Genomic DNA, 20,055 nt, shown 5'->3' with positions numbered 1-20,055 from the left:
ACTTTACAATATATCATATAGAAATTATATACAATTTAGGAAAATAATAATTAATAACTTTAAAAAAAATGGACATTGGAGGGGAGAAAGTCAACTCTGTAGGAAAATCAGAGTCCGAAGGCCCCCTTTTTCACCCCACTTCGCCTTCTGTTTCACCCTTCCTCACACGGCTTAGTGCCAGAAGAGTGGTATAGAGCAAACATTGACTACCCACCTCCCACCCGTCCCCGTCCTCCTCCCAGCCCACCTTAGACACAGATTTCCATGGAAACCTCCCTAGCAGGAGGAAGCTGTACAAAGAAAGCCATTTCCTTCAGGCTCACGACTGTTACTAGAATTTTATTTCCTTGCCCCAACACCTCTATCAGCCCGTACACGGCTCTTCCCATATCTTTGCCCAGAAGATAGCCAACTTTATTTAAAACCGAACACATTTTCCTATTTTCGGTAAAATTAAGGGAAACCCTCTTTTGCTCCTCAAAGGGTGATGGAGGGGGAATAAAAGCAAATAGCGACGACGCACTAACATGTGCATCCCCTCTCCGCCCCCCCTCCTGCCTGTAGTCTACGGGCAAAGGTGTGGGTAACAAAAGCACCTGGCTCGTGTCTTTTAAACTAGTAGAGCTGAAGGCCAGGATAAAATTTAGGGAACTTGGTCAGAATGACAAGCTCCTTTCCTTTAGCACTTAAAAAAAAAGTATCGGGGTGCCTAGGGAAAGCGCGCCAAGTACACAAAGAAAAGGAGGGGGGCGACCGGAATTCAAAATATCGCCCCTTAGACGGACATCCTTCTGTACCTATCCAAGTTAACTGCGCGCTCGACTGTGGCCAATGACCGTAGGCTGTAGTATTTCACCCCGCCCAGAATCCTGATCGACATTTGTATTGTCCATTGGTCTATAGAGTCCCCGAAGATTCGACCAATACGTTGAGGTGTTGGGTGGGGCTTCAGATAGGGGGTTGGCTGCGCTGTGTCATGGAGGCTCAGTAACCGAGCAGCCATTGAAGGGGAAGGAACTGCGTGTGTGTGCGTCTGAGTGCGAGTGTGCGGAGAGGGCGGTGGGGGCATCCGAGTTTGAGTCCCAACTCCTCTGACTCCATTTGCTGTTCTTGTTCCCCCACCCCTTCCTGGTGGTGGTGGGTGTAATCTTTTCCCTTTTTATATCTCTTCATTCATTTCTTACCCCCCCTTTTTTTTTTGGAGGTTGGGGGTGGTGGGAAAGAAGGGAAAGGAGGAAAGGGAAAGGGGAAGGGAGGAGTGTGAGTAATGGAGGAGGAGGAGGCCATGGATTTGAAACAGAAGATTAACCTGGAGTTAAGGAACAGAGCCCCCGAGGAGGTGAGAGAAATCATTCCCCCTCCCCTTCTGAGACGGCTTTTGGGGGGTCTGGATGGTGGCGGGGGGTTGGGGGTGGTGGTGCAAAAATTTCACTGGCCACATGGGGTAGGGGAGGGAGATGTTTAAGTTTTAAATCACCTTGTTTTTCTTCGAGATTGGCGAGGGGACAGTTTCTCGGGGGTGATGGGGGCGTCGCTAAGCCCCCTCTCTTGTGGTGAGTGGGGTTTCCCCTTCCCTCCCGCCGTTGGTGGGGTGCCGCCGCTGCTGCTGCTCCCCTCTCGGGGGCTGCGGCGGGATTTGGCGCGCCCCTCAGCCCCCTCCCCCCAGCGGTCAGAACCTCGGAGAAGTTTTCCCAACTACTCCAGTCAACTCTAGGGTGGGGTTTTTTTTGGGGGGGCGCGTTAAGAAAACAGAAAGAAGGGCGGTGAGGCGTCGATGCTGGACCCGGACCTTCCAGGTGCTTCATCTCCGGCATTTGGACGCCCTAGCCTTTCGCCAGCCGCCTGGGGGGTGTTGTCACCCCGCCGTGGTGTCCCGAGGTCCTCGCGACCCCCCGCGATACGCTTCCATTCTCTTGTGGGGGGGGCGCAGCTTGCGGGGGTTCCTGTCGGCTGCCCTTCTCGGGGAGAATCTGGGTCATTTGCGGTTTTATCTGACATCGGTTAAGTTTTGGAAGAAGCCGCATTGGCCGGAGGGGGAGGGGACAGGGATGGTGGGGGAGATTCCCGTGGCATCCTCCTCCTCCTGCCCAGACCTGGAGGGAGGAAATGTCCTTCTCTTGGGCGGTGCTGGCACCTTCCCGGAGGGCTGGAGTCCCTCCAACTTCGGGGTCCCCGCCTGCGGTGCCCGGACCGCCCCTAGCTCCCGTACTGCCCGCCGGGACTCGGCGCGGCTCCGGACTCCCGGACTTTCCAGATGCCTCGTTATTTGGGGGGTGGGGGCAGGGCGGGAGAACGACGCACTTTCTGCCTGGCTCTTCTCGCGCACCCGGGGCCGCTCCTGCCTCGCTCCTCCGGCCGGGGGCGGCCCCCTCTTCCCGCAGGGCTCTGCCCCCCGAAGCGCCCCCTCGCAGACCGGAGAGGCGCCGGGTCCGAAGCCCGTGGGGGGTCTCCGGGGAGCCGAGCCGGGGCGGCGGCGAGGTCACGGCAGACACGCGGTGCCCGCCATGCAGCCCGGCAGGTAGCGGCGAGCGCCCTCTCCCCGCCGCCCCCGCGGAGCCCCGGGATCGAGGAGGGGAAGCTGGAGCCCGGCTGCCCGCGGGGGACGAGAGCGGGCCGGCCCCGGTTCGCAGGGGAGCCGCTGAGGAAGACGTGCAGCTCCACCTGAGGCTGTACCGGGACCGTCGGGATGCTTAGAAACGTGGGCCGGAGGCAGCGCGGGAGCCGCGGGAGCCGCGGGACGGAGACTTTTGCTGAAGTCGGCGGGTGGATGGGGCTGGCGGGCAGAAGGACATCGGGGCTGCCCCGGGGTTAGCCCGGCCCGCTTGCTGAAGCACTTTTAGAGCCTGATTCACACCCACCCACTCGCCCCAGAATGTTTGCGGACCCCTCGGGGACCTGTTGACGCTCGCTTGTGACCTGGGTTGGAGTGCGATTGAAGCCGTCCCCCCTCCGTTCTTTTACCTTGACGGGGATTCCTCCTTTAGGAGGCTGAAGTTGTCAACCTGATCTAGCCGTTCTTTTCCTCATCCTCTTCCTTGCAGCTTTCTGGCCAGCAAAACAATTATAACAAACAGTTATAACACGTTTTTGTACTTAGGGTTGCAAAGCGACCCCCTGGGCCAGGCTGAGAGGGCAGCGGATCCGGGGCTAGCCCAGAAAGTTTGCTTGTTCCGCAGTATTTCCCTTAGAGAGTGACGCTGCCCCTCCTGTTGGGGAGGGGAGAAAAGGAGGGAACCCCTCCCCCAAATGCCTCTGTGGTGGAGAAAGGCAGATAACTGTCAGCAATGGGGCTGGAGTTGTTTGGGGTGCTACTGTGGGGCTTAGACGTCCGAATTGCCAGTTTCGCTGGAAGGTTGGGACCGGCTCCGGAAAAGATCCTATCTAATCTTTTCTTACGAAGGGTAAATCAAAATTCAATCCTCACATGTATAACTTTGGATACTGTTTGAAATAGTGAAACATGATGTCAGTTTGTGTGTCTTATAGACATACTTTTTGGTTGTTTTGAGTTCAGTGGGGATTTTTCAGCTGCAGCATCGGTATTTTACAGTTACTGAGTATCTTTTCTCTGAGCACCTGGGGTTTAGAGTTTGCTTAAGTACATGGCCTAGCGTTGACCTGTTACAAGGCACTGTCAGGGTCATATGATTTCTCTTTTTGGAAGATTTTAGTTTTTGGTGCTAGGATTTTAGAGCAGGCCACCAACTCTTTTTCACGTTATTTAGTAGGTGATTTTAGACTGTCCTCCAAAACCTGCCAGAATGAAAAATTATGTGGGGCAATTGGTTTAAAACTGCGTTTAGGAATCCTGTTGCTGAATAGTTTTTTTTTTTAAAGCTGAAGGATCATTAATATGTTTTCTTTTGAAGGTGACAGAGTTAGTCCTTGATAACTGCCATTCTGTCAACGGGGAAATTGAGGGCCTCAATGATACTTTCAAAGAATTAGAATTTCTGAGCATGGTCAATGTGGCACTCACCTCTCTGGCTCGGCTCCCCAGCTTGAGTAAACTTCGGAAGGTGAGTTTCCCTTGGAAATATTCCCTTAAAAGCAGCATGCTTCTAGAACCAAACATTCTTGTAATGTTACCTTTGACTAAATTAGCTTATTTATCTATACCTTGATTAGAATTCTTTAAAAAATAGGAAAAAAGATTTTATCAATCTCTATGTTGTATCAGTTCTGGGATTGTTTATCTCTTTTTAAGTTTAAATCCTCTAGAACCTCTTCAATAGATTTGTTAATCTGACAGGTCTTATTCCCTGTCCTGTCTAAACTGATGCTATGAAACCTTAATATAACAGTTGAAGTTAATCCTTTAGCTGTGAACTGCCAGCCACCATAAAGGGGTTCAACAGAATTAATTTCTGTTTAATTGAATCCTTAAATTTATTAAACATCTATTATTTATAAGTCACTCTGTTTAGGGAATCCAACAATTAAGGAAAGTACTTATTTTAACATCACTCTCCAGGAAGAGAATTTTTGGTTTTGTTTTGTTTTTCCTTTAAATGGTTTGAATATTTTCATAGCCATTCTTTTTTTCTCTTTTGTGTAGTTGGAACTTAGTGATAATATTATTTCTGGGGGCCTGGAGGTCCTGGCCGAAAAATGTCCAAATCTCACCTACCTCAATCTGAGTGGCAACAAAATCAAAGATCTCAGCACAGTAGAAGCTCTGGTAAGTAAGGATGTGTAAAAGAGTTTGCCTCAGCTGAATTTGCTTTTTAACTTGATGAGTGTTTTGAATTGTAGATGGCCATAATTGACAATATTTTCATATAGCCTTAAAATCTGTAAAGTGCTTTACATACATTATTTCCTTTGTGATCTTTTATCACCTGAGTATCAGCAATAATTTGATAATTGCCACTTGTTTTACCTTTTGTAATTTCTGAATTTCTTATATGTTGAGATAGGTACTGTTCTTGGATTTTTTAAATGAGAAAAGTCTACTTTAGTAGAAATGTAGTTAACTCTTAGGGTCTGAGGATTTAATTTGTTGTTTTTTTTTTTTTTTTTTTGTCTTCCCATCCTTTGGATCATTATTTCATGGTTTGCTAATTTTGGGATGGGGGGTGGTGGTGGTTAGGAAATGGAGAAAAATATTGATGATTTTGCTGGCCAATGATTTGATTTGAAAAAAAGAGATTGTAGCTAGATTTCCCTAAATCATGATAATGGTTAGCTATGACTTTGTAAATAATTAGAAAAATGTCATTTTAACTCATGTTTGAACATTAGTGTTTTCAGTGTTGAGGTGTTTATAAATAAAATTTAACATCTTAAAGCATTTATATAAGACAAGCAAATTTTCCCCAAGCATAATAAAAGTTGCTTAGACCAAGCTTTTAACGATTGCAAAGCACTTTACTTCTCTTATCTTGTTTGCTTTCTGAACTACAACCCTTGTGATCCTTCTGCTTTGTTAGGTAGCTGTCCCACCTATCCAGATAATTAAAGAAATGGGCAGATTTTATATATGTACAAGTATATTTGGTAGATAAGCTAGGCACTAATGCTGAGACAGGAAGGTACAGTAGTGAATAGAACGCTGGAGTCCATGAGTTTGAATGCTGCTTCAGACATTTGATAGCTATGTGACTTTTGATCCATCTCTTAACTGATCAAAACTAATGTTAGACTCAGTTTCATGATTTGTAAAATGAAGATAATAATAGTACCTATCTCCCAGGTTTATTGCTCAAGTACCAAACTAGATAATATTTGAAAACCTTAAGGTGCTATACAAAGATTATTATTATTAGATGGGAACTCTATGAGTGATAAACATTTATATAGAGAAATTCCAGGTGAGGAAACTCCCTTACTAATGCAGGTTACTGTGTTCTCTGCAAGTTTATTGACTTATAGAGTTGTCTGATTTACTGAGAGGTAGAGAGACTTGCCTGGGGATACACAGATGTGTCAGAGGTGGACTTAATTTTGGATTTTATTGACTTACAAAGTTCTCCATCCATTATACATGCTATGTAACCTCTTTATATTACATATAAATGTAAAATTTATATTATTTATATAGCACTGTATAATTTACAATGCTTTTCTCATCCTAGTCTCATAATATAGATTGTAGAAATATTAATACTCCTATTTTGCAAATGAGGATACTGAGGCAACAGAGAGGTTAAATGTCTTGGTCCAAGTTAAGCATGTGCTAGGTCAGGCTCTTTCTAATTTATCATTTTGGATTTATTGCCTTTAGTCTAGCAGTACTTTAAAATGATAGTGTGGATGCTATTTTAAAGTTTTGGATATAAATTTTAACTTTGACTTTTCAGCAAAATCTTAAAAGCTTGAAAAGCCTTGACTTGTTTAAGTGTGAGATCACAAACCTTCAAGATTACAGAGAGAGTATTTTTGAACTGCTTCAACAAATCACCTATCTGGATGGATTTGATCAGGAAGATAATGAAGCCCCAGATTCTGAAGAAGAGGAAGACGATGAAGAGGGTAATCCTTTTTCAAAAGCATTCATAAAGTAGCATTAAATATAGTCTTCACTGTAGCCGTGCAAATAGAGACTTAGGTGTGAATAGGTGGAGTAGTAAAATTAAGAAAAAAAAAGAAAGAAAACAAATATATTGGCCTTGAATCTTCCAAATTCTTTGATAAATAATATACTAACAATTGTATTATTTGGCACCCAATGCTGGTAAAAATATGCTGACTTTTAAAGCTTTTTTAAAATCACTTTTTTAAAGTGTTTTTTTTTTTTAGGTTTTAAAGGTTTAAAGTGATTTTAAAAAAGAAATTCGTATAGATGAGTTCTGGCTTTGAAATGATTTTTTTTTTTTTTTTTAAAGTTTGGCATCTTAAAGCCTAAATTCAATATTAAGCAGATCATTTTTTGGGAGGACATTCTTTATTACTAATGATAAGACAGTTTTTGTTTCAGAAAGAAATTAGAGAGTTTTGATAATAGCAGGGATTAAACATTATAATTAGATCAGTTTATTCAAGTTTCTTTTTAAGGTGAAAAAATCAGGAACTTGAAGTGTCATAAGTATTTCTGGAATGTCTGAATTAACTTAGACTTTGGGATGACTGAGGCAAGGGTAAAAAGATCATACTGTCAAGTAACAGTTTGTCTTGTTGTTTACCCATTCTTTTTACTTTAAGATGATAATGACGAAGATGAAGATGAAGAGGAGGATGAAGCAGGTCCACCAGGAGGATATGAGGAAGAGGAGGAAGATGAAGATGAAGCAGGTTCAGATTTGGAGGGAGAAGAAGAGGAGGTGGGTCTCTCATACCTAATGAAGGAAGAAATTCAGGTAAACAAACACTTTTCACCATCACACCAAAAATTGTCTTTGACATCATATAAAAAGTGAGTTAAGTAAACACAGTCCCTGGTCTCCAGGAAGTAAAAGTTCTTTTCATGTTATGAGTTTACTTGAGTATTGGAATTCACAGTTCATTTCTTCAGTGAAAATATGCTGTAATGGATTTGTGATCTGATTATTGGGGACAATCTCCACCCATCTATACTTTCTCAATTCTTGTTTATTTTGTAAAGGACCCATCAGACATGTAGGCCTTCATCTGGTTCTTTTAAATTCTTTGTGGACATCAGTAAAACATTTTTAATGTACATTCTCATTTTTTAAAAAATTTATTTTAATTAAATTTTTAAAAAGTTCTTATTCTTGATGCATATCAAGATGCTTCATTTTCTCTCATCAATAACATATACAACAGCTCATTAATATAAGATTTAAAATAATCTTAATAATTGGTGCTTACAATGCTTGCATGATTCTTAACAATTCTGAAGGGATGGTAAATAACATTTACCACCTCTTCAGAATTGTTAATGTTGTATATAATTTAATTCGGTATATACGTGTTTGTATATGTGTATAGGAACATTTCTAAATGAAAAAATAAGTAGTGCAGAAGTATTTAGATTTTATTTACTTGAGATTTTGGAGTGAATTTGAGTATATGGTAGTGAAAACTTAACATTTTAGATATTCTTCATTGTATTTGATTAAGGCTGAATTATAACCATTCTTTAGCAGTGAAATGCCTCCATTTATATTAGCATTTGTAATTTATTTTTTCCCTAAACTTTTATTACACATTTAACGTTGAGGTTTAGTTGCTAAATTTATCTTAGTTTCTCTGCAGGTAGCATATGCAAGAGCGTAAATATTCTATTTAGAAAATTATCTTTTTTGGCCAATAAACTCATTATTGTCCATTGAGCACTGAACCTAAATTTTGTTGTTTTTTGAAAAGCCTGAGGTAAAAAGAACATTTTATCAAGTATAAGACCAAATCTGAGATAGAATACTTGCAACTTTTTGATCAGCACTTTTAAGTGGAGCCTAAGAATAGCATCAACCAGCAGAGCTTTTCATTTCTGAAAAAGCTTTCTCAGTGGTTAAAATGAAGTCTGATTTCTGGGAAGTCTCCAGAGACTATGCTAAGTTGTCTGAGAAGGGAGCAGAAGTCAGACTAGATTGATAGTTCTTCTGGGAGTGCTTTTCTTTTTCCACTCTTTTTCCACTATCATAGGACATAGGGAAATAAGATGTATATGATGTGCTTTGGGAAAATTGGGAGCTATGATATCTCTAGTGTTAAACATAAGCATCAACAAGAAAGCATTTTACTTTCTGCTGCTAAGGATTTAATGACTTATGTTTTTGAAGAGAGCCTAGTTTTTGTTGGAAAATACAGTTTTATAGGTCAGATTTTCAAGATAAAGAGACTTGAATAAATTGATCTAATTATAATGTTTAATCCAGTATCAGAAAGATAACTACTTTGACTGAAGGAAAAGGAGTAAGTGTTTATTAAGTGCCTTCTGTGTGCCAGCACTGTGCTAAGCACTTTATAGATATTATCGTATTTGATTCTCACACTACTTTGGGAGAGAAACTGAAGCAGGTGAAGTGATTTTCCTAGGGTCACATAATAGTGTCTGAAGCTGGATTTTAACTCTGGTCTTCCTAACTCCAGGCCCACTGCTTTAATCATTGTACCACCTAGCTGCCTCTTAATGGACTTATTAAAAATTTTTTTTTAAAACAAAAATCTATTTTTTGGTCCATTCCCCACCATGGTATGGTGCACCGAGAAATGAAAACTCCAAACTCTTGAAACATACATAATCCAACTAAATACATTTTCATTGTCTGTACCCAAAAAATGCCTATTCAGTACCCCAAGTTCATCACTTTTGTCAGTTAGCTGGATAGCTGGGATTTGAATCCCCACTCTGATTCCACAGGCTCTTTCTGTTGCCAAATGCTGCTCACAGCAGTGAGATGTGTATTCCTTAACTGCACTTAACTAATTCAGAAACCAGAGAGTGTCTACAGTGTGCTTATTTGGTTTCAACACAAGGTATTGGTTGCCTACTTCATCCTTGACATGTTCAGGGTATCTTGCACCTTCTGGGTCCAGTGTTTCTGGAAACTATGACAACTCAAGAAAACATGTTAATTTAGGTCCAGAGCAACATGCTTCTTTCTTGTCTATGTAGCTTTGAAATGGGTGTAAGATAAAATATGGAGGAAAAAACTGGTTTTTGTTTTGTTTTGAGTTCAGGCTTTAATTAGCCCTCAGATCTTACTGTTAAACCTCCATGATGGCTTCAGTATTTTGTATTCTTTTACTAGAGCTAGATAGATTGCTGTTTTCTGACTGGCTTCAGTATTTTGTATTCTTTTACTAGAGCTAGATAGATTGCTGTTTTCTGACTGAGTATGTAAGTCTTAGCATATGCTGAAATGTGAATTAAGCAATTTATCTTGGGTGGGCCTCTGAATGGCAGAAAATTGAGATTCTGTCTTCTCTATAATCTATTATCTTATCCTAAATCTGTGCTGGAGTTTTATTCACTAATTTTAGTTATTTTTCTTAGTGAAACAGTAGGAAACTTCTGAAAATAGGCTTGATCTCCTTTTTTCACTCAATATTTTTTTATTCCATAAGATTATTTGCTCCTTTACGGGCTGGTAGCAGAATGGATAGCTCACCACCTATTTCCAATTCAGTTATTTGGACTACCATAAACACAACTAGAAGAGGCTTCCAGGCTCCCCAGTTAGCCAGAAGTAACAATAAATAACATGTTCAGAGTATCCTTAAGATTTGCAAAGAACTTTACAGTTTTATTTCACTTGATTTTCATAACAAGATTGGGAGGTGGGTGCTAATATTCCCATAGACTGAGGGAGTTTTTAATGATTTGTTTAGGGTGTCACACAGCTAGTGCTTGAGGTGGGATTTGCCTCTAGCTTGGCCATTCTGCTGTGCTATCTTATTACTTTAATAGATACTGAATAGTTTAATTATAAGTCTGTGCTTTAAAGGTTTTAAACTTAACTCACCTGAAAAGCCATTCACAGATTAATTAAGCTTTTATAAATCTTTCTGTGGTTCAGGTCTCCTAGTATTTAGAAGGAAGATGGGGGGTTCGAGTTAGAGATAAGGGTAAGAAGTGATAGCAAGGGTATAATAGCAAAGACCATTTATTTTCTTAAAGAAATTAGAAATGTTGTTTGAATATTAATGTGAAGGCATACGGGTCAGGCAATATAGTTGGTTTTTAAAATAACATGTTAGAATAACATTTTCTTGTTTATACATGAAGTCTTTCCTGAATTCTCCTCTTACATTTAATTTCTGTTCATTTTATATAAACTTTTATGTACATGTTATCTCCTGCTTGAAGGTAGGGACTATTTTTCTCTTTGTATTCTAGGACCTAGTGTACAATAGCTTAATAAATACTTATTGTATTGGGATGATTTATTGACTGTTTTGCATTTTTAGGATGATGATGATGATGATGACTATGTTGAAGAAGGAGATGAAGAGGAAGAAGAAGGTAAGGTTTATTAACGACTTTATGATTTCTTGGTGTAATTTAATTCAAAAAATTGCTATGATTTCAAATTACTTATATCTTTCCTCAGCTTAAATGTCTACCTTTAAATACCTTCTTAAAAGGTATATAAATCTTTTTAAGAGCAAGTTTTTCAAATTTGATCGATGATAAAAGTTTTATTTAAGAGTTTTACAAATTATTTTTGAAAAATTATTAAGAAGATAGATTCACAATTTCATTTTTTAAATTTTTTTCCTTAGGAAAGGAGTCAATCTCTTGATTTTGCAGTTGAAATTAGATTATATACTAAAGTGTTAAATTAAAAGAAGCTACTATTCTATTAGAAAATTATGACCTTGCATATGTGTGTGTATTTCTCAGTCTTTTCTATTAGAAATATTTCTGTTTTCTATTAGACTCATAAAAAGAAACAGTTAGCTAATAAAGCTAATAATTAAGTTATCTCTGGGCCTCATTTGTGACTATATTTCTATAATCTATTAAACTAGGGTGTTTTGTTTTCAAAATCACAAAACAATTTCAGTGATGAGACTTTTTAAAAAATGTCCTACATGATTTGGCCACAAGGGTGCATGATGAACTTTTTCAGTTGATTATTTAGATCTGTTAAGTATTTTGTAATAAATTTGAATTGCAATAATTTAAGAGATAAAATACAACTGATTTTTGACCTCAAAGCTTACAAATTAATAAGCCTTGAGTCTTTTTTTATATAAATCTGAATATTAAAAAATTTCTCCCTTTTATTTTAGAGGAAGAAAGTGTTCAAGGAGAAAAGAGGAAACGAGATATTGAAGATGAAGGAGAAGAAGAAGATGATTAAATGGACCAGACTCCAGGATTCTATAGAGTTTGCAATAGAATGATCTTGTTGATCTCTTGTTTCTTTATGTACCATGCTGTCCCTACAGAAGATAACATGTAACTTTTTATAGGAAAGGTGTGGTTTTACTATTTTTGCCTTTTTATCATTCCAAATAAGATTTGTTAGCCTGTTAGTGATAACATACAGTACATAGAAAGAAAAAATCAGTCCTATATAATGATTGATCCCATAATCAAAATCCCTAGCAATCTATTCGAAATCTTACTTTTCTTACTCAAGTTCAATGTTTTGGTCATAATTAGTTCACAATTAAAATCTGGCAGGTTTTCCATGGATGTAGTATGGTGCATTTCATTCACAAGGTTTTAAAGTTATTTATAAAATAGTTGAAATCAAAGTTGCTATTATATGCTGTAATATGAAAAGTCAGTAGTCTCTCTTTGAGATGAAAAAGTTGGTTATATTCTTTAGAGCTGGCCAGAGGTCTAGTTAGAAGATAGTGAGTTTTTTGACGCTAACAGTTTGTTTTAAGATTACATAATTAAATCAGAAGCAAAATGGTGAGGGTTCTGTTCAGAAATAGCATTTTTGTAGTTTATTGTTGAAGAGGCTGCTGAAACCTGTCTCAAATCAGGTGGCTGTTTAGGTGTTTGCGTTTAAAAAGAAATTTCATATATTCCAGGTTCTGAGCATATATGTGAACCCTTTCTTGTTTAGGCTACAAGTCATGGCATGGCAGGGTTCTTTAAGGTATACATTCTGCTCTTTTAGCAGTTTCCTTGCTCTTTCTGATTTCTCTTCTTATATGGACAGTCTTATTTTTATTTGAAGAAATCTAGCAAAAACTTTAGATCCTTCCCTCAACTATCTTTTCTTGCTTTGTTTGGATTTCTTATATCCCTGAAGGAGAGAATTGACTAAAATTATCTCAAAAACAGACATGATTATCCACATAATTTTGTACAAGAGCCTCTGCTTACTCTCAATTTCTCCTGGATGATATTGGGAATTAATTGTATCAGGATGAAGTCAAAAGGGGATTCCTGAACCAGTATCAGAATCCTTTAGATGTAAAATAGCTGCCTGTGAGTGTTTATTAAGGCATTCTATCCATGGATAGACTTTACATTTAATGTTTGATTCCTGAATCAAGATTTGGATGCCCGCAGACTAGAGATCTGCAAAGCATATTTTATTTTCCTGATAAGAGCTTTAAATTATTTTTCCCATCATTATGAAGCATAACTAGTTTTTAAGACATTTGAATGGCATGTTTTAGGTAGTTGGCAAAAAATATTTGAAACTAGATTGGTTTTAAGATAAAGATTTATTTTAAAATTGGTATTCATAAAGAAAAGAATTTGGGAAAACTTTGCCATTGTATGTGTGTACCTGTGTGTTTTTCCTATTAAGTTTTCATGTTTTATATAAATTCTAAATTTAAAAAATAGAGAAATGTATTTCCCATTTTTTTATCATGAAGGTTCACTTTATTATAATTGCTAATTGTTAATCTTGACTATCTCAAAAAAATTTTTTCCTATAAATTTTGAATATTTGTAACTTAACTTTTACAAAATCAGTATCAGCAAATGGTGACCATGTCTCTGAATTAAAATTATTCTTTTTTCCTTTATTGGGCCACATTTAAATTACTTAAAAGAACACATTTTTTTCTTTTTCTTCTTGGGGCTCAAAGAATGTGACCAGTAATTCTGGGGTTCCCATTGGAATATAATTATAAAGTTATTTGTAGAGAAACCCAATTAATAAAAAGCTAGACTGGTTAAGTGAAAACAAATTCTTGGGACAGAGTTGGTGGAGTGATGGGTTGCTTAACTAACAGTTTACTCATTTTTAACAGCTGAAATGCAGCATTTCGGGCACTTTGCATTCTTAAATTCCATATATTACTTTTGGCTTTCAAAATATCTGTTTTAAAATTTAATCTGCATTTTTAAAAAATCAGTCATCTTATTGTGCAATCAGAATTAGTACAGTTCTTTTATTTTAAAAGGTAATACCTAAAGCTTCCAATAACTTCTAAAACTTACTTTGCTTGGTGGGTGGTATTTTCATGCAAATATGTAAGGGAAGGGGTTTTATATTTTGTAGAGGTTTTTGTCCTATTTTAATGCTCTTTGTAAGGCTATATGTATATAGTGTGTTAAGTCCTTTAAGAATTTCTCTCCTAAAAATCTTTGAAGTTATTACTTTTGTGCAACTGTGTTTTGAATAAAGCCATGACAGTGTTAAATAAACAAAAGTCCAGCACTCTTCATTTTTAGTTGTAGCATTCATTGTTTCTTCTATGTCTACATTTGCTGTAAATTATTTCTGAAACAGAATTGTATCAACTCCATTGAAGATCCTTGTTATTGTTATATGGATTGATTTTTGTATGAAACATTCTCCCTATCAGTAAGAACCAGTGGATTTTTTAGCTCTGAAATTCTCTGTAAACAGACTTAAGTCGAAGAATAATGTGAAAATTTCTGAGCTAATGTGTTAGATGGTAAGAAAAATGTCACATGAATTGCTACTTTGTTTTCAGATTTTTTTTTCTACTAGACAAAAAAAAAATACTTATTAGCTCTTGAAAACAATCTATCAGAATCTGAACCATATCAGATTTCACCTCTTCTTAAGATTCAAATCATAATTTACAATTAAGAAAGTTTGTATAAGACCTTGAGTTCAATTCAAGTTGCATTGGTAGAGGACTTGGAGATCAGGAAGATGGTGGTACGTGTACCTTGTCAGCAACTGGCAAAGCAGCAGCATAAATGAGGCACAGTATCTAGGTTAGTTTGATCTAGAGCTGTCCAGCAGGAATTGAAGAGGTCTATTTGCTTAAGGCAGGTAAGATGATGCAATGTGAGGAATATAGTATTTAAAATTAGTTTAAAATCCTGGTTAGTTCAAATCTGGTGATTTATGCCTGTGTGATCTGGAGCAAGGAAAAATCTTGGGGATCAGCTACTCCAACCACTTCATTAAAATTTTTTTTCAAGTAACAAGTATTTTTATTAAACTGTCTCATTATTCATCCCCCTCTCCAAGAAAATATAAAAAAGGAAAAAAAAAACCCAGCTATATAGTCTCTGTTTTCCCATATTAGTTCTAATATATGAAAATATATGGATAAATGTCTGTGCATCTGCTGTTTCTCTGCTAGGAAGTGAGTGCCATGTTTCATCTTCACCCTTTCGGCCTTAGGGTTTATTATGTTGTCTATCCAAGTCATCTTTCTCTGTCATATTACGCTATGAAATAATTTAGTCCTGCTCTTAACCCATCTATAACAATAAATCATTCCATTTCCTTCAAAGTTGTCCATTTCATCATTTTTATGGCACAATAAATCTTATGTTTATTTACCAGTTTTTTGTTTGTTTTGTTTTAATCATTCAGTGGAAGGATACCTCCTTAGTTAGGATATCATCAAAAGAGCTGTTATAAATATTATTGAATATTTGTTTAAAAGCCTTAAGGCTTATGATGCCTAATACATACCTTTTTCATCTTTCTTTGGAATATAGTGCTAATGGTAGTATAAGTCAAGGGATAATCCTGCAGTCCCCTCATTTTACAGATGAGTAAACAGATCCAGGGCAGTTACATGATTCGGTGAATGTAGTGCTGGATCTAGAGTCAGGAAGACTGACTTTTCTGAATTCAAGTGCAGCTTTAGATACTTAATATGTGATCCTGGGCAAGTCACTTAATCCTTTACCTCTGGTTCCTCATCTTTCCAATGGACTGGAGGAGGAAATGATAGATCACTCCAGTATTTCTGCCAGAAAACCCAAATGGGGTCATGAGTTGGATGTGTCTGAAAACAACTGAACAATATACCCAGAGATGGTCTGTCAAAGTCACAGATCATGATAGCATTTTTGTAGCATTTTGAGATTTGCATATATCTTTTATCCTCGCAGCAATCATGGAAGGTAAAGGTTATTTGAATTTTACAGGTGAGGAGACTGAGTGAGAGGTTAATTAACTTGCTCAGGGTCACATAACCAGAAAGTGGCTGTCCATATTTTAACTTGGGTCCTTCTGACTTCAAGCTTAATGCTGTACCTGCTCAATCACTATTTCTTAGTAGAAGATACTCTAGGATACTGGTGTGTGCCCTTGGACTAATCACTTAACCCTGTTTGCTTCACTTTCCTGTAAAGTTTCAGTAAAATGAACTGGAGAAGAAAGAGCAAACCACTCCAGTGTCTTTACCAAGAAAACTCCAAATGGGATCATGAAGAACTGGATATAACTGAAATGATTAGGATTAAGCTGAAAAAAGTATAATCCATCTGCGATTTTTACGTTCTTGAAAATAGCATTATCTCTACTAAGATTTCTTAACAGCTAAACTCCAATTTCTTCAAATGATTTTCATACAATGAGTTCTTCCCAGTCATTTTTCTCCAGATATTCTCTATCTTATCAATGTCCTTCCTAAAATGTGTTATCTGAATCTTGGCATAATATTCTAAATATGATCTTAGTGAAGGTGACAATGGGATTTACTTCTCCAATTCTAGATACTATAGCTATTACATTACAGATAACTCATTGAATCTGAAGTTTGTTAAAAACCCTTTAGATGTTTTCCCCAACAAACCTTTGTCTGGGTGCATCTCATGTTTTTTTGCTTGTAAAATTCATTTTTTTGAGCCTAATATAAGACTATATTTGAACCTATAATATTATATTTAGCTGTGAATTTTTCATCTAATGTTCTATACCTGCAACTTTGGTGCCATCTATACATTTGATCAGTGTATCATTTATGCCTTTAAATATCTAAATAATTGCAAAACAAACAAACAAAACAAAAATTTTAATAGTTCGAGGTTATTCTCTGTTCCTTCACTCCTATCTGTCTACGTTGACATTGGACCAACCATTCAGTTGGTAAATCAAACAATTTTGAATACATGTAAATGTTGAATGGGGAAATGGGAAAAAAAAAAAAGGGAGAGAAGATCTTGATTTGGAGGAACTTGGTTTTGCCCCTTACAACATGAGTGATATTGGGTAAATTTCTTTATCTCTGAACTTCCATTTCCTCTTTTGTAAAATTAGGAGGAAGTTGAACTGGATGGCCTCTGAAGTCCTTTCCACTTCTAACTATATTTACTATTGTATAGCCCACATTTCTCCATCTTGTCCACAAGAATAACAGGATAGACTTTGTTAACACAATCTAGGATTATAGGTAAGCAGAGGAGGAGATTAGCAGATGGGTGCTTGATGAGCAGGTATCAATGTGTTTAACTAATGCAATCCCCCATATGGAAGAGGCTGGGAACCTGCTTCCAGAAAGGAATAAAGGTGTAATGAAAGTGGCTTGAAGTGACTGGGAGCATGTGTACATATTCTGTAATCGGTTCTGGTCTGCCAATCATGATGAAGAGGGGCCTTGGCTCCTAGATTTTGTGGCTGGAAGGGATGTGTATTCAAAAGGTTGTCTCAGTACCTTTGGTCTATTTTTTGCTTATCTGTGTTCTAATAAGAGAAGAGAGATACTGCTGTAAGGAGAAACATCTTAAGCCCTTTCTGTCTGAGACCAGGGTGTTGCCCATGAATATGGTTGTGGTTCTTTGCCTCAGTGTTTGTTATTTTAGGTGAAAGAAATGGCTGTGATGCTATGAGTTTTGGGAGATCAGGAGATTAAGCTATCAGGAGTTCATGCTGAGTTTTGCAATCTTCCAAACCATCAGCCTCTATGTCCAAGACATGACTTTTGGCACTTATTTTTGTGGTAGCTGAGGTATTGATAGAACTTGAATGTCAAAGGACCAATGCTATATAGAACTGAATTAAGTCTGAGCTCATTATTACTCTCCTCAGGCATCAAGCTATGCCATGTAGGATAGTCTGCCCTCCAAGAATTGGGGAGAAATATTTGCACTTCCTATATCTTCCTATATCTTTTTTTTTTTTTTTTTTTTTTTTGAGGCAATTGGGGTTAAGTGACTTGTCCAGGGTCACACAGTAGGAAGTATTGAGAATCTGAGGCTAGATTTGAACTCTAGTCCTCCTGACTTCAGGGCTGGTGGTCTATCCACTATGCACTCTAGCTGCCCCTCTTGCTATTTCTTTGAAGTAAATGTTCTTTTGTAAAAGTTCATTGATATTTATTGGACCTGGGACATTAATCATTGATACCTAACATTGGAGGAAATGTACTAAAATGGAAGCTTGTGCTGAAAATAGTAAAAAAAAAAAAAAAAAAAAAAAAAAAAAAAGACATTCCAGACCCCTGAAGGATACCCCTAGCATAGCATCCAATGGGGAAATGTAACTGAGAAAGTAAGCCAGAATGAATTGCTTATCCTGCCAGATTACCCTGATCTATCAGTCTTGTAATCCCATCAAAAGGAAATGAGTTAAGTTGGTATGAATTGCTCTTGAGAAGACTTATAATCACTGTTTTCTAAATATTCACTAATAATCCCTTTAATAACACATACTAGATTTTTGCCTGATAGTCAAATAAAACAACCTATAGTTTGTACTCTATGCTCTTGTTTTCTTTGAAAATCAGGATATTTGCCCTTTTCCTATCCTTCAGTATTCTTCATAGTCTTTTTTTTTTTTTTTTTAATAATTTTTTTTTTATTATTATAAATTTTTATTGACAATACATGCATGGGTAATTTTTTAGAACATTATCCCTTGCACTTACTTCTGTTAGGCCTTTTCCCTTCCCTCCCTCCACCCCTTGCCCTAGATAGCAAGCAGTTTTATACATGTTAAATATGTTATAGTATATCCTAGATATAAATATGTGTGCAGAACCATACAGTTCTCTTGTTGCACAAGAAGAATTGGATTCAGAATATTCCATTGCTTCTGACTAACCTGGACAAAATTTCCTCACTCTCTCTGACCACTTCCAAATTCTCTGCCAAAGATTGTAGCTGAAGTACATTGTATGTTAGGGTAGTTTTTCTGGTGGTCTTGTTAATAATATAATTGAGCATTTTTATATTTGTTTATGCCATACTAACTATTACAAAACTAGCTGTGGTATAAGGACTCTTCTGGACCCTCCATATGAATGAGAAACTCTTACAAGAATCAGAAAATATTCCAAATACAGTGTCCTCACACAGAATTGGGGGTGTTCTTTGGGACTTTGGGACTACTGAGATGAACTAAGTTGGTTTGTCCAATAGATACATGATCCCCTATGGAATATGAGTAACTTGTCAAAATGGTATGCAGAATATTTGGTAGCTATTTTATCCCATTTGAAGTTCATTAATCTCTAATTTTCTTTCATATTGAAAGGGGATATAGGAGATTTTTTCTTATGTCCATAAACACAACAAATTTTATAATTTATTTCCTCTTATATTGAATAGAATGTAGGGGATTGTTTATGGAACACCAGAGTATGGGGATCAAAAAGGTTGAGGATTCCTGATCTAGATTGTAAAATTAGTTACAGAATCCTATCCAAATGCTGTTTTTTTTTTTTTTTTTAAAAAAAAAAAGGGGGGATTGTAGAGAAGCACAGAAGGACTCCTTTGCTGAGGGTAAATCTCTTAGAAGTTTCAAAAAGCAAAATTAATGTGCTGTAGAAAACTTGGACATTAGTGATATTGCAAGTGTGTGTTAGTGTAGGGGCTTTAAATGAAAGAAATAGAAGGAGAGGATGGGGCAGCTAGCTGATGTAGTGAATAGAGTATGGGGTTTAAAATCTAGAAGATCTGAGTTCAAATCTGTCCTCAGACATTAGCTATGTGACCCTGGGGAAGTTACTTTACTCTCCTGGCATCCTGGGTCAGCACTAGTAGTCTTGTCCTTTTTCTTGCCACTGAACTTTGATTACTTTGGAGGGGAGAGTGAAGCTGTGAGCTTTGAAGTTCTGCCCCACTCATACCCAATTCATGAGCAAGTCAAGGTATCATCCTAGTAATGTCTTCAGTCCTCTTCAAGAAAGAAGGATGAACAAAAGAGTTCTACATGAAGTCCACCCAGAGAGAAGGATTTCTAAAGCAGATGTGCTGAGTTAAACCTTGTGACACATCTTTTTTAAACATGGGCCATCTTTACAGTGATAGTGATCTAAGTTTAAACTGACTCCTCCCATGGAAGCTGTATTTATTTGAATAAGTGAGCTAGGTTCATAGGACATTTTGTATTAATTGTTTTTACCATATTTTTGGAAGAAGTTGGGAACTGCTGCTATTTTTCCTTTCTTCATAGTCTTTTAAAGATCATTGACAATATTTCAATAATCACACCTGCCAATTCTTTCAGTACTTTGCAATGTCATTTGTTTGGGCCTAGAGACTTGAACTCATTAAAAATAGCTAGA

General features: G+C 37.5%; 1 protein-coding gene across 5 annotated transcripts; it reads left to right on the top strand.

Moving 5' to 3' along the window:
- Window positions 1-967: 967 nt before the first annotated feature.
- Window positions 968-14,010, top strand: ANP32E (acidic nuclear phosphoprotein 32 family member E). 5 transcript variants are annotated; one of them, XM_003769906.4, is made up of 7 exons: window positions 968-1,339; window positions 3,870-4,019; window positions 4,559-4,681; window positions 6,303-6,474; window positions 7,144-7,298; window positions 10,816-10,870; window positions 11,644-14,010. In XM_003769906.4, the coding sequence occupies exons 1-7, from the start codon at window positions 1,268-1,270 to the stop codon at window positions 11,712-11,714; spliced, it is 798 nt and encodes a 265-aa protein (XP_003769954.1). In that variant the 5' UTR covers window positions 968-1,267; the 3' UTR covers window positions 11,715-14,010. The 5 variants fall into 5 exon arrangements, with proteins under 5 accessions (XP_003769954.1, XP_023359343.1, XP_031823309.1 ...); XM_031967449.1 differs by lacking the exon at window positions 968-1,339 and adding an exon at window positions 1,535-1,553; XM_031967450.1 differs by lacking the exon at window positions 968-1,339 and adding an exon at window positions 1,779-1,796.
- The last annotated feature ends 6,045 nt before the right edge of the window (window positions 14,011-20,055 follow it).

Source organism: Sarcophilus harrisii, chromosome 4 (genome assembly GCF_902635505.1).
Source record: "Sarcophilus harrisii chromosome 4, mSarHar1.11, whole genome shotgun sequence".
NCBI lineage: Eukaryota > Metazoa > Chordata > Mammalia > Dasyuromorphia > Dasyuridae > Sarcophilus > Sarcophilus harrisii.
Note: the sequence above shows the minus strand (reverse complement) of the source record. Positions and strands in the feature narration are given on the sequence as shown.